The 15,454-nt window shown below is 45.7% G+C and overlaps 2 protein-coding genes across 2 annotated transcripts in view; one reads left to right on the top strand and one right to left on the bottom strand.

Moving 5' to 3' along the window:
• The window catches only part of Nop56 (Nop56 ribonucleoprotein), a 49,975-nt gene extending 45,770 nt beyond the window's left edge, over window positions 1–4,205 (top strand). The window contains exon 10 of the mRNA XM_037426927.2: window positions 3,879–4,205. Coding sequence (XP_037282824.1) covers window positions 3,879–4,142 — 264 coding nt within the window. The 3' untranslated portion in view covers window positions 4,143–4,205. The remainder of the gene's footprint in view (window positions 1–3,878) is intronic.
• The window catches only part of LOC119175892 (BRISC complex subunit Abraxas 2), a 100,633-nt gene that overhangs the window by 33,781 nt on the left and 51,398 nt on the right, over window positions 1–15,454 (bottom strand). The gene's annotated exons all lie outside the window — the stretch shown is intronic.

Raw genomic sequence — 15,454 nt, 5'->3', positions numbered from 1 at the left:
AGAAGAAGGGGGCAAAGCAAGTTCACGTGCTGACATTGGTCCACGGTAAAACTACAGTGACGGCAAAGCTCTGTTACACGTCAGATGGGCAAAAGCTTTGCCCGTACCTCATATTTAAAATAATGGAAGACGCTCCCGAAAGGAGTCGTTTTTTCGAGTGGTGTGATTGTGCGGGCCAGCGAGAAAAATGGGTGCGCGTTGCAATCGATGTCTTATTATTTTTATTTATTTTTTTTTCCGCGGTGGAAATCGAGGGCGCGGTAGAATCGAGTGAATACGGTACTCCAAAGTGTTCTGCACAGCACTCAGCCCAGCTGTTCGAATTGAGCTGGATTCAACGAAGTTGTACAGTTGCTGCAAAAGTTTTTTTAAATTTACTTATTTATAGAACTGATTTGGCTGCCTGGCATGCTGCTCGGTTGAGCTTGTGTGCCACACAGTGAATTCCTACAGCCTGCAAGCTCTGGGGAGCTGTTAGAGCTTTTTGCTTGTTAATCAACAACTTCACAGCTCCCCTTTTTTTTCTGTCATAACAGGTGCGCCGTCAGTTCTAATTCCGCCAAGGGTACTCAAGAGTAGGCCCTTATTAGTAATAAAATCTGTAACGGCACAAGCAATGTTGGTGGAATTGAGGGTTATTGTTGCTCTTTTGTCACCTTGGTGTAGTTCATTGTTGCCCAGTACATCAGTCATGGTCAAGAATTTAATTCTTAATTCACCACCAAAAATGTACCAGCAGTGTATGACCAGCTGCTCCACAGTTGCGCAGCCGGTCATTTCGTCTAGTGTAAGAGCGTAGTGCCCACTCTGACGAAGTTCGCGTAGGGTTATATCTTCAATAACATCTGACAGGCAGGGGATCGTCTTCTGAATTGATCTCTGGCTACAGTACATAGTGTTCTTACCGGCTGTTATTTGAGCTTTCACACCAAAAAAAAGCAAGCAGAGACAGCAGACTGAGAAGCGGCTCAAAGTTTGTTGTGTGAGGTATCCTGTGTTTGTACAAGTAATACATTCATGCAAATGCTTGGCTCATGGCGTTGCGGGAGACCAGGCACTGCACTTTTTCAAGTGGTGACATGGCAACTTTGCTGTTTGCCTCAAGCGTCATGGCGTCTGACTGGCACTCATCTTGTTTACGAACACTGTTCAGCCGTATTGTTTTGAATGGTTCTTCATTCCATACGGACTTCTGTAAGGGCCTCTTGTTCTATTTTATGCAGAGCTTGTAAAACATCCCACCTTTGCTATTGCCATAAAAAAAAGCCGGGGATGGTCACATATTCAAGATGTGTTGAGTGCTGCCTGCTTGCCAACTTCGCAAGCATTTGGCTCATCACACATTACTTTAACGCTTACGCTTGAACTGCAGCCACCATGCGCACTGGATTTAAGTCCCTGCAACACAGGCGATGCCAGGGGTTCAACAGCATCCGCATCTGGTACTTCCTGCTGCATAAATTGTTGTTGCGAATTACTACTAGTCACCTCTTCCATGACTTTTCAAGAAAAAACAAAACGACAACAAAGACTGCTGCACCACCTTTCTTCTTGCAGCCATTTCCCACGCACTGAATGAACCAGTTGAATAGACTGAACACTGAACAACTACGAATTCTGCGAGGCTTCTGCAGGCTTTTGTTAGCACACTCAGAGAACATCGAGGACATCTACCACTTTGTTTGCTTAGATTGGATTTACAGGGCGGGAAGGTAATTTGGAGTGTTCAGTGGCACCACACCACGAATATTTTTTAACATGTACATACTATGAGCATCTAGGCTCTGTACTAGTGATAATGTTGCGCAAATAAGAAAATGCAGCTTCTTGAGATAACAATACATAAAGTTGAGGAAGAAATCAGTGACAACGTTGCCAATAGAAGCCCTCAACGACGAGAAAATAACTCTCGCGAGCAGTATGATCGGAATCGGTACGCCGATTGCTATTTTTCTGTGGCTATGCAGCCAAGCCTAGGCAGGAAAGGGAGGAGATTTGTCACTCTTTACCGTATCACCACTGTGTGCTCTCAGCTTCTGTTATCTTGCGATAAGTGCGTTCTTTGACCGTCACTTTTCTCTGCAGTCGCTGACAGGTTCGCTCATTCAATGTTTCCTTCCTGTTCTGCGTTTGTGGTTGGCGGCTTGCGGAAGCCAGTGTCTCGCGCTTGTAGCTTCCAGTTTTTACCGAGTACAGCAAGCTTGAACATTGGGAGGTGGGCGGTGGTGGACGGCCGGCTGAAGAGGAGGACGGCAAAATTGCCGCTGACTACCGTGCGGAGAACTCTGAATGCCACAAAAAATTCTCAAAGTGTTGTTACAGTTGGAGTTCACCCCTCATATGGAGAACGCTTTTCTGAATGAGATCCTGTGGTATCTGTGTTGCTCGCTCTTTGTTTTTGTCGCCATAAGCGAATGCATGGAGTGGCTCCTGACGACGGTCAGCTTTGTTGTCATTTTCATTTTTGCGGACAATTGATCACTACCAAAAATAGGTCAGATTAAAATGCTGGTGGACACTCCGATACCGCGGTGACGTCAGACCCTACGAAGATTGACCCATTCTGCATTTTGCCGTTTGCGCTCCGCTGCGGGTTCGCTAGACGGTGAACCTTGTGATTAGCTTCGGAAATGTGATAGCACATAGGAGGCCAGGGCTAGACAGTGACGGGGCAGCATAGTATTGACGTCGTAGCACATAGCTCATGTGCATGCATAAACAGGAAGGGTCTCAAGACTGAACGACGTACACTGTCGTTCTTTATGCAACGAAACACTCAAGTGTATAGTTTGTGCGCTGTGGTCACTGCCTACAGCATTATCAACCAACAGCCAAAGAAAGCACATCGGCTTTTGAGGAGTACAAACAAAATAATGAGTCATTGCTGTTGGACAAATGCTACTAGGTAACACTGCGGTATGATCACAGGCAGTGCCGCCAAAAGCAGACACGCCTTCTTCAGGTGTTAGTTGATAGTGCTGTAGGCAACCACTGCAGTGTGCAGGCCACACGCAGCGGCTTCCCTTTCATGAAAGTGTTCCCTTTCATTAAGGACGACAGTGGACATGTGTGCAGGCCTCACTTCATAACAGGCAAGCTATGTTTTCAAATCTCGTGCAAATTGTTTCACCCACAACATGCGACTCCATGAACTCTGACACTGCCAATACGGAGGATCCGAGTTTCCCATTTGTGCCTGTGCCACAACCTTGGCAACTTTGATCGTAATGCTTTTGATGAAGCCATTACTTGCTATCTTTTTCAGGTGATTGGAGAAATAAAGGAATATGCCAATGAGTTATTATAAGGGTGCAGTTTTATTCAGAAAAGAAACTACAAAAATCTGTTCAGTGGTATTGTTGTGATTTTTTTTTTTTTTTCACAGTAGAGAAATGGTTATATCAGTTTTCAGTACATTATTCCTATGAAAATTATGTTGGAATCCAACCGTTTTGTCATAATATGCAGGTTATCGCATACTCAGATTTTGTTTTACATCACTGGTGCTGTGGGGGCTGGCTTAGCATTCCTGCAGTTGTAATTGGACTTCCTTTCAATGATGTGCTTAATACATCTTTGAAAGATTAGTTGAATAGCAAGTGTGTCGCAAATCATGGTATCCTGAAAAGCATTAAACCTCATCAAGTGTTTGAAGTTATTGCATTTCATGTTTAACAACAGTCATGCTCGCTAGTTAACATGCTGAGAATTTTTTCCTGTTAAGTACAGTACTTGGTTTCCAAGCTGTCTGAATATGAGAATTCCTTGGTTCTTTCAAGTACTCTCAGAAGACTTGAGGAGTCCTGGGAACTCCCATGTTTTCCACTATATCTGTTATGAACTTTATTTAATTGTTATATATTACTGCTCCTTTGCAGGCACAAGCTGCAGTGGCTGCTCTGAAAAAACAAAAGAGAAAGGAAAAGAAAAAGAAGAAGAAAGAAAGAGAAGCAATGGAAAACAGCAACATGGACACAACAGTAGATGCAGAGGAGGAAGAAGCACCACCTCCAAAAAAGAAGAAAAAGAAACATGCAGCAGAAGAAGATGCTGATGAAACAGTAGAGCCTAGCTGTAATGGCGATACTGACGGAGAACTGAAGAAGCCGAAGAAAAAGAAGAAAAAATCCAAGGGAGAGTGAATGAGGCCAAATTTCTGTACAGAAGTTCAGGTGTCAAAAAGTAAATGCATATTTTACTTTTTACAGGAATGATATTTCTGTGTTATTGGCAATCTGCTGCTTTTGAGCGTAGTTGCTGGGGCTACTACTATCTTATGAAGCTCTTTGTCATCCCACGCGGGCACTTTTACTATAGAGAAAGTAGTGAGGTAATTTGCAAAGGTGTTCAAATAGCGAATTTCCACTTGAATACCACTCAACTGGTTCTCAGATAGTAAGCTAACCATTTTCAAAACAGCCTGAGAATTCCACGGTATTTTATTTAAACCAATATTCACAAGCTTTATCAATAAAACATTACAATTATTTTTGCCTACAGAGATACCTCAGTTACAAAAAATGATGCAAGCTCGTATACAGCAGTCACAAGGAAAAATATACAAAGGAAAACGTAAGCGCTGCTCGAGTCCGGTACTAGATGTCTGACAGCAAAGCTCCTTGTACTGTCCATCCAAATGTTTTCACTGCACATCTCGTTTACACAGTCAATCTTGCCAGTGGTCACCTTTCAAAAGGCATGAGATCCTATGAGCACGGTGATGTCCTCTTCTCGCCACGTATCTGCTTGATATACATCAGCTACATGGCACTTCATTTAGAGGAGTGCCTATGCTCTTGTCCGTTGCAAAGTGGGCACACTTAGTTGACCAACACTGTTCAACAAACTTGTAAGAGCTGCAGCTGATGGAATGTGTTCCGTGCCATTCGTGCTTTCTAACGCTACACTTTCACATGATTAGTGACTAAGTTGCAGCCAACCTTCCTCCCACAACTCCACCTTTAAGCAAATAAAGGTCCTTTGCTTGACGCGGTCTGTCTTTGGAACTCTTTGCCCCACTAGTAACGTGCTGGCCTTTTGTCGGTTCATGACAGCCAGATCATCTGGCAAAGCAGCACATCATAACACGATTTAGTACGACTATTTATTGATTCCGTGATACTCCGAGGCCTTCCAAAGCGTTAGCTCAGAACTTCACGTCCTGTAGTGCGCGAAGCTTGGCAACCTCTGTCGAGCTCATCACAGGACTTAATGGCAAAAGATGATCCTCGTTTCATTGTGGAGATCTCTCCGTCCGAATCGATCCGTGAGCGTTTACCAATTAGGTATCACAAGTCGGTATCACAAACACAGTGCCTCAATACTGTATTTCAGGCCATTGACTGCATCGACTGCCCCTTTGAACTAAGAAGTGGTTCAATATAACCTGCACTTTGGTGGTACAAGGGAGAAGATACTGTTCCATAAAGAAAGCACTGCTGCCCCATTTTGTCTTAATATACAGCAGTATTATTGAAACGGTGACAAGGAGTTGTGTGACACATTATTCGCTGCCGAAAAGCCCCCGCTGGAACCTCGCGCTGACGTGCTATGCAGTGAAGGTGAGGCAAAGGTAGGTTTCTTACGAACTTGTGGTTGTTCAGTTGGAAAATTATTTTCATCCTTGAAACAACAATCACTCTTTTGAAACTTTCTACTTATCTTACTGACAAACTATACTATGCAGCAACATAAAAGCCACATGTTTACTTGGGTCACTAACTGCATTGCGAAAATTAAGTCGTAATACGAGTTGGTGTGGTTTTTCCCAACTTTGCCACAATACTTGAGCAATATTTTTGCTTCCTTTGTTCTCGAAGTATTTTAATCACTTAATGTAGGATTGTAAGAAGCAGAAAATGTAATTATATTACTGGTGGAAAAGTATGTGCTTTTTACTAAAAAATGCTAAACATGCTGCATCACCACGATCAGCCTGACTATGACCACTGCAGGGCAAAGGCCTCTCCCATGACCCGCCAACCAACCCAGTCTTGTGCTTTCCGTTGCCACGTTATATCTGCAAACTTTTTAATGTAATCGGCCCACCTAACTTTCTGTCTCCCCTTTGTGCGTTTGCCTTCTCTGAGAATTTAGTCAGTTACCCTTAATAACCATTGGTCAACCTGCCTACGTGCTACGTGTCTGGCCCATTTCTTTTTCTTGATTTCAACTATGATATCCTTAACTCTGGTTTGTTCCCTGACCTACTCTGCTGTCTTCTTTTCTCTTAAGGTTATACCTATCATTTCCCTTTCCATTACTCGCTGTGTCGTCCTCAATTTAAGCTGCAACCTTTTTGTAAGCCTCCAGGTTTATGCTCCGTTGGTAAGTACTGACAAGATGCAGCTGTTAGAAACCTTCCTCTTGAGGGATTGCGGCAATCTACCAGTCATAATTTGAGAGTGCTTGCCAAATGTGCTCCACCCCATTCTTATTCTTCTAGTTACTTCAATCTCGTGGTTCGGCTCCACGGTTATTACCTCTGTTAACTAGACATATTCCTTTACAACTTCCAGCGCCTCTCCACGTATCACAAAGTGCTGTTTTCTGCAGAGATTGTTGCACGTTAGTTTAGCTTTCTGCATAATAATTTTCAGACCTACTTTTCTGATTTCCGTGTCCAGTTCAGTAATCGTGAACTGTAATTCGTCCCCCGAGTTACTCATCAAGGCAATGTTATCAGCAAATCGCAGGTTACTAAGGTACTCTCAATTAACTCGCCCCTAACTCTTCCCAGTGTAGGGTCCTGAATACCTGCTGTAAGCACGCGGTGAATAACATTTGAGAGATCATGTCTCCCTGTCTTACACCCTTCTTTATTGGGATCCTTTCACTTTCCTTATGGAGAACTATGGTGACTGTGGTCCTCTGTAGATTTCTTCCAGTATGTTTATATAGGGTTCTTCGATGCCCTGATTCCGTAGTGCCTGCATTACTGCTGATGTCTCGACTGAGTCAAACGCCTTCTCGTAATCTATAAAAGCTTGTATAGTGGTTGCTTGTATTCAGCGCATTTCTCTATTACATGATTAACAGTATGAATATGGTCTATTATAGAGTGGCCGGTACGAAATCCTGCTTGGTCCTTTGGCTAATTGAACTGCCCCAGAGAAGGCACTTAAGCTCGCACCGATGATGGGTGGTGGGCTCAGCGCTGCCACATCCACGACACCTTTTTGCCTGCGGCTGTGGACAAACGTCCGATCGGTGGCCTAGTCCTCCGCACGCGTAACACGTTTCATATTGCTTCTTGTACAGTACGCGGCGGTATTCACAACTCCTGTAGTACACGTAACGTGGTACATACGTGCCCTGGAATATAATGATCGCGTGATTGGTGCGACCCATCCTCTTGGCGTGTAATATGCCGGAGTTCCTCTCGTTCACTATAGCTTTTCTTAGTATCTTTGGAGTCATCGTAGTCCGGTATCCCTTATATTATTCCCTTCGACGTATGTTCCGACGTGGTTATGTATGCGGTGACTTCGTACGTTCTGTCTCCTATGCGGAATGCCTTCATCGCAGTGTATTTTCTTCTCTTGCGAGCACCTGTGTACTTACTACAATGATGTTCCGCCACTCGTTGATGCGAATTGAGTCCTTTATCACTTCTTTGGGCGTCAGCCCAGTTGCTCTCAGCATGCAGTTGCCTATCTAGGCAATGCTGTATCCAGCTGTGTTAAAGCCATCCTTGAATTCGGTCGGATAATGACCTTGATGTCTTCTTTTGGAAGGTGAGTCTTCTTTGGGGCCGCGTTCACCTTCTGTATGTTCCTAGACGCTCGTCTCTTATGGTCCTCCGCGTCTTCTGACGCGGCATCCCTTGCCTGCCTGCGGTAATGTCCGCGTCTGTTGCCCTATTATCCTTCTTACGTGCATGGATCGTTATCCAGCCTTGTTATTCTAGAGTTTCCTTTCCAGAGATGTCGTCTCCGTCCTTTTGATCGACGTCCTTTGTTTTAGGCTGTGAGGCGAGTCATGGAGTCGGTTGAAGTAATGGCGTCGCCTGGTCATTGTTAGGGTTAGCACTGCCATCAGCGTTGCACGAACGGAGAGTAGGTGTAGCGGCCAAGAATTGGCTTTCCTGAATAAACTGAAGCTGTCGGTAAGGATCGTTGACCTTTCCAGATCGTTGCTGATAACTTCACTTTCCTAAGGTTCGTAGTTTCGCTACTATCCTTGAAAGTTGGCGGAGTTCCCAGTGCGTCTCTTCGACTCCCTAGCGGCGAATTCCCAGTGACACGCTATGAGATTTTTTTTTTCGTAAATTATGCCGCACGTTGGCAAGAGGATTTCGCACGCGCTATTTTTCAGGCACTCTTTCTCGCAGCCATGGTACAGTTGCACTGTGACTTTTGATATCAATGTATTACTCCAACCTTAGAGGTTTTATCGTGCAATGTGGGAGGGTAAAGTAGTCATTAAGAAATTTTGATAGACAGATATGTGGGGTGTGATGCCCCCAAACTACCATGTGAGACGCCGTAGTGGAGGGTTCCGGGAATTTTGACCACCTCGGGTTCTTTGACATGCACCCAAATTTGCGCACACGGGCCTACAGCATTTTCGCCTCCATCAGAAATGCAGCCGCCGCAGCCGGGATTCGATCCCGGGACCTGCTGGTCAGCAGCCGAGTGCCTTAGCCACAAGACCACCGCGATGGGGCGTGCAGCGGTACAATCGTGTACCAATTGTACCAATCGAAAATGCACCTGGAACAAGACTTTACCTACTCACATAGAAACAGCTTGTTCACTGCGTGTATGCGCTAGAAAACTTACTATACGCACACAAACGCGTAATATTCTTGTTCTTTTTTTTTTTTTGCTTTATTCGCTGATCTGCTCCCTGAAACGATAGCGTTTCGGCAAATTGTCTTCCGTTGTTTGCAAACGTGCAGCCGTCATTTCTCTGTACGTCAACAAATTAAGAACCGTACAAAATATTTCACCGCACAGCATCGATATGCCATGAGATATGCCATGTATACACTGTTCTAAAAAGTACACGCATCCATGTTTGCAGCACTTTTTACGCCGGCGCGAACAGGAGCAGCCTCGTACCGCACAAAATCTCGAGTGATCGATTCACTATAGTGATGAAGGAATGATCTCCAGTCTCATTCAGAGCATATAACACCACAATCAATTTCTCAGAACGCGTGATCACCGACGAGAGCTGCTAGCGCATGCAACACGAGTGTACTTACGCTGTACTGTGTACCATCCATGCCTGGCGGTTTCCTGTTTCGGGAATTCTGATGCGAGTCGCCGGAATTTCACTGCTGGCATCAACTTCTTCGCGTTCATTCACGTTTGTGGTGGGGGATCACAACGTAGCAGAAACTACCACCCTTCCGTGGAACTTCGCCAGCCGACATGAATCGTCGGTAAAGTTCTAGTTCGTCGCATTCAGTGCCACTGCCCGAACTTTGCTGAGCGTGTTGCTTCCTAGAAATGCGAAAACACCCCCTTGAAATACGCTGCATACTCGTGTTCGTGGTGCCCCGCCACGGCAGTCTAGTGGCTAAAGTACTCGGCTCCTGACCCGCAGGTCGCGGGATCAAATCCCGGCTGCGACAGATGCAATTCCGATGGAGGCGGAAATGTTGTAGGCCCGTGTGCTCAGATTTGGGCACACGTCAAAGAACCCCAGGTGGTCAAAATTTTCGGAGCCCTCCACTACGGCGTCTCTCATAATCATATGGTGGTTTTGGGACGGTAAACCCCACATATCAATCAATCGTATGTTCATGCTCTGTGTCAATGCCCCTCCATGAGATTGAGTCTCGTAGAGTCATAGAGTCAATGCCACTCTATGAGACTCGATATATCGAGTCTCATAGAGTGGCATTGACACAGAACACGGACATACGATTGATTGATATGTGGGGTGTACCGCCCCAAAAGCACCATATGATTACGAGAGACGCCGTAGTGGAGGGCTCCGAAAATTTTGACCACCTGGGGTTTTTTGACGTGTGCCCACATCTGAGCAAACGGGCCTACAACATTTCCGCCTCCATCGGAAATGCATCTGTATAGCTACGCCGAAACGCCGTAACGTAACGTTTGATGATCATTTCTCGAAAGGCGACGCTGCTCCCAGTGCCCACTTGACAACTGACTAAAAAGCTACAGCAACCGAAGAAACGGTTCCCAGCAGTATTGTTCTGCACTGCCTGAATACAACCCGTGTGCCGAAAGAACTCCTGAAAGCCTATCGGAACGTGACGCATGCACGCCGCGGAAACCGCGATTCTAGACAACGACATTGGTCTTTACGTGTCTAACGGGCCAAGACGACAGGAGTTGCAGCACGACGAGACTATGTACTCGGGGACAACTTTTCTTCGCATTGGAGCAAAGGCTACAGAGCCAAATCACGTGCATCCTACCACCAGTGAATGTAGTTCTTCAAAAGCGGCCGTATTTTCAACGTGAAATACAAAAGTTCCTCCTTAATTTTCAACCTGGAGCTATTTGAGACAGGCTGCAGCTCACACTAGTATGATATTCGTATTTCTTTTAATTTATTCGTTGTGACTTTGCGTTTTTTGAATGCGCAACAAAGTCCCGCCTTTTTACGTGTACCGCAAACGCTAAGCGGCGTCTGCCTCTATGAAACCACAGAACACCTATATTCTACCAAACGCTGATGGTGCGCCGGGAGAGTCTGTTTGCACCTCAACAGCTTGGGGTCACGTGAACCAAGATAAACGTCACATATGACGTCAAAGTCAACGGCACTGCAACTGGCTACGTCTTGTCGAGCGAGTTTGAGGTCACGTGACAAAAAAAGAAGAAAGACGCGTTTTGTTTACATTAAGGTCGGCTTGCACTATTTTAAGTACATTCTTCTAATCATCATCCACGCTGCGTAGTTCGTTAACTTGGCAGCTCCGTTGGGCCGCGGTATCCCATTTTCTTCTGAGTCGCAACTCGGCCGAAAAGTAATAATATTTGTCAGAGTTCAAAATCTCAAAAGCAGATCAGATTATGAGGGACGCCGTAGTGGAGGGCTGCTGTAATTTCGACCACCTCGGGTTCTTTGCTGTGCACCTGAATCTCAACACACGGGTGTCAATCATATTTGCCTCCATCGAAAATGCTACCGCAACAGATTCCACCACGGCGCTACCTTCGGACCAGAGCGAGTGCTCGCCTCTCTGGCGAGTCGTGTGTTGCCGTGCGTAACGTAGTACAATGCAGGTCACTGGTCAGCACATTTGTCCAAAACACCGAAAAGGCGCGCTCCGGACTGCACTGATGACATTTTCTGATTGCCACTATTTTGAAAGAGCCAGAATTTTTGATTATGCAAAGCCACCAAGGTTAAATGCTTAAGTGTTGGCTGTCAACAACTAGATATCGGTATGACGCCAGAGAGTGCTGGAGTGTGCCATTACGTCATTATGGGCTAGTTTCCCTTGTAGTTGTCGACGTGGTTACTTCAAAAATTAGAAGCGTCAACTGTTGTAACGCAGCGAGGCAACCGAATGGCCATCGGAAGGACTCCGGGCTGTACACCTGTAGACTTCAATAGATTATTTTGATGTAAAGTGTATGACGCTGATAATCGTATCAGTAAATACCGGCAAACATGTTCTTAAGTATGTTTGCCACCCGCAACACAACAGAGCGTCCACATGACCAGTTGTTTATGTAGGCTCCCCATACACACAGGGGCGGATTCATGGCCATCGACATTTGGGGGGGGGGGGGGTGGCTTGAATAACCACCGGAAAGGCAGGCGTGGTCATTACTTTCCTGTTTTTACAAGCACAAGAACCCAGTAATGGCATAAATACTGTTCATCTGTGCTCACAGTTGTCTTTCATTTGTCCTAACGGGTATAGTAGGTGGACGGCAAGCACAGGAAAGAGGGGCAGGGAGTGCAGAAAGGCTTTGGGGGGAGAGGCGATCAGCTCTACCGCCCCCTCCCCCTCTGGATCCGCCACTGCATACACAACACACTTGGCACTGTATACACTCGGCACCACTCATTATTTTTATACCTACACAACGACATATGACACGTCCATGAGCGCCACAGAGCAGTGACTTCGGTTAGGCGGGCTTCCTTTGCCGAGCTCTTAAATACGACAGGGCACACAGATGGAAGTGTAATTTTGTTGTTGGTTGTGGTTCGCGGAAGAATGAGACGCCTAATTTCTGCAGCCCATTAGGAAGCACGGCGCAGTGTCTGAAGCGTACAACGAAACGCGCCTTCCCTGCATGTTTTCGTCTCTCTCATGGAGAAGTCTCCCAACCCCGTTTATTTTTTCTCTGCTTTTCCAGTGACGTCATATGTGACGTTTCACTTTAGGTCACGTGACCCCGAGCTGTCGAGGTGCAAAGGGACTCTCCCTGGCACGCCGCCGTCACTTTCCACAGCGTTACCAGACGGGCGCCAAAAACGCACTACTTCGCGTATACAGTGCTGCCTGTGCAGAAGCTCCGTCCCCGTAGCTTTCCCTTCAGTGCCACGAAAAGTTGTCGCAGAGTATAGACGTTGTTTGCTAATGATGGCATGAAAACCAGGCGCTAACTGCAACTTTCCCCGAGTTAGTAAGCGCAAAATGAAGTTTCAAATTCACTGGCAAGAAATCTTTTCCTGGCTGTTGTGTTCCAAATATGTGCATGGAGCAAGAAATGTGTGCTTTTTGGAAAAGAAAGTTCAGGCAAGGGGACTCACCAAGCTCTTGGTGCAAGCTCGGTCACCTCTCCGTTAACACGCGTCGGAAGAACGCGCTCGAAAATTTCAGAAACCACAGCGATTATGACTACCACAATACCGCTGCTAGAAGTATATATATTATACTCAAAGGCGAGTCAATTGCTGAAAAGATGGAGTCATTAGCGCAAGTTCAAAGCGAATTAAACAGAAAAAAAACTGATCTCCATCATAGACGCTATCATCTTCTGTGGGCGACAAGGTTATTGTAATCGATGATTATGAGAACCACAATATGATTATGAGAGACGCAGTAGTGGGGCGCTCCGGAAATTTTACCGCTTTGGGTCTCAAATGTGCACCTAAATCAAGGTGCACGGGCCTCGCGCATTTTTGCCTACATCGAAAATACGACAGGAATTCGATTCCGCGACTTGCGAGTCAGCAATAGATCACCATAACCACTGGACCGTCGTGGCGAGCAGTAAAAAAGACGGTTTGGGTAAAATCACTATTCATGCGCAACTTTTCTTCCAGCTCTACGGGTGCAAGTTGACCTGATTGAGATACAATGCTGAAAATAACTTTCACACCATGGCAGAGTGATTCCGTTTTCACCCGTTGCCTACTCCTTGCTTTTCGGTGGCGCCTTTCACTTGCAGTCGTGGTTCGCGGATACGAAAGGCGTGAACGGCAATGCAACAACCCAAGTTTGCACGTAACCATTCTCGCAGATGTCGGGTAACATATGTGGCATATAATGTGACATGTAATGCGCCGGATAATCTTCGTGTCAATTGAAAAAGATAATCAACAGTATTCCGCCGTGTCATGTGTCTCTTTGCTGCGTGAAACATCACTTGCACAAAGTTTATTTAATTTCTTCTAAAAATTATGGTTACTATGTATATTGTGCATGATAGCATAACTACGACCGCCTATGTTTTTTTTATTATTCTATGCATTTCTTGTTGTGCGTTATGTCGCTAGTTGCAGAAATCAATCGATGTGCCCTTCCATGACGATAGTTATAGTGCGACAACAAGAACAGAACGACAACACAGATACAAGAAAGACACATCATCGTTCTGTTCTCGCGCTATAACTATCATCGTCATGTCATACCAACTAGCCAAAGCTGCCACACTTATAAGTGCCCTTTCAGTCATGTCAACAAAGGGATGAACAGATGAAGCGAATCAATCTAAATATTTTTATTTAGTTGTATATTTTTTTAGCTTTATGTTGCTTATTTTCGCACCGTTTTCCATGCTGCTGAACAATAAAACTTGTGCTCACTACAACTACCCACATTAACTTTATCATTATGCTGCTTTAGGTTTATTACCATCATCTTTTTATTTATCAGCTTAAAGAGACCCACAACTGGCCACAACGGGTGATTAGATTCCGATGGAAAGGAAAAGAGCGTGAATTATGGTGACAGGTTTTCGCGATCTGAGTAGGGTTTGTATTTTTTAATCGCGTTTAAAAGTAACCAAAACCGGCATGTCACGCCCCTAGAGCAAGGGCCATGAACCCCAAATATGATGTCCTAATAACTTTGCTGTGATTACTTAAAGCGCACCAGAATAAGGGCTCAAATTTTTGAAGGGCTTAAAATTTTGAATATGTACGTTATTGTTCATTTTCGTTTGTTTCTGTGCGCCTTACAAGGTAAAAAAAAGTAGAGCATGAAAATCGATTGATTGATATGTGGGGTTTAACGTCCCAAAAACCACCATATGATTACGAGAGACGCCATAGTGGAGGGCTCCGGAAATTCCGACCATCTGGGGTTCTTTAACGGTAGAGCATGAAAATCGGCGCTGCTTTCGTGTCCTCTGCAGGGAAACAAGTGCAGTTGCGCATGCGCGCGGCGTTTCCAGGGTAGATCGATTCCAGTCGCGACGGGCGCGTTGGAAGACGCAGGCGAGCTTATGAATGCGATCACTACGGCACGCGAAATGCCATCGACCTACAATATGTTAATACCCCCCCCCCCCCCGAATTTTTTTCGCGCGAACCCCAACCCCCGCCACTTACCCACCTTTTTTTCCCCTTCGCTTTGCGCTAAGGTGATTTAAAAACTAAGCGGTGCTACTATCCCAATATCATTCTTGGGCACTTTTACACTCAATAATGTCTGCGCAAGGGAAAACATGTCGCGATGTTTGTCAAGGCTTTGGCACTCTGAGATAATGAGCAGGAATGTCGGCCGCGAGCGCTTTAGGTTGGCTCGGCGACGAGATTAATGCTGTAGCGATGTTCATACGTCAACCCGCCGGAACAGATCTCTCTGGAGTCGATCACTACGCTAATTTTCACTAGGAAGAAGTTAATTTTATTGGTAAAAACCAGACACTGTTTCGTTGATGGATTGATTGATATGTGGGGTATAACGTCCCAAAACCACCATATGATTATGAGAGACGCCGTAGTAGAGCACTCCCCCCCCCCCCCCTCGTCGGGTCGGTGTGAACCCTCCCGAAAAACATTTCTGGCTACGCCCCTGCAACGATGTCAACAGGAACATAGGTATTAGACACAATAGCTTGTATTCGCGCCACACCGCGGAACTCTGAGATACGATCTCGGTATGCACCGCCATGGCTGAGCACATATATAGCAGCAGACGACACCAAGTCGAACTATGCTGCACTTGCCGGTTAGTGCGGTATTTGGCTGCCGCGCGCTAAGCAATTGCAAATCGCACCGCGATGGACCCGACGTGGGAATGTTTTGCGTGCCCAAGGTAATCAAACACCACATGCGA

Source organism: Rhipicephalus microplus, chromosome X (genome assembly GCF_043290135.1).
Source record: "Rhipicephalus microplus isolate Deutch F79 chromosome X, USDA_Rmic, whole genome shotgun sequence".
NCBI lineage: Eukaryota > Metazoa > Arthropoda > Arachnida > Ixodida > Ixodidae > Rhipicephalus > Rhipicephalus microplus.
Note: the sequence above shows the minus strand (reverse complement) of the source record. Positions and strands in the feature narration are given on the sequence as shown.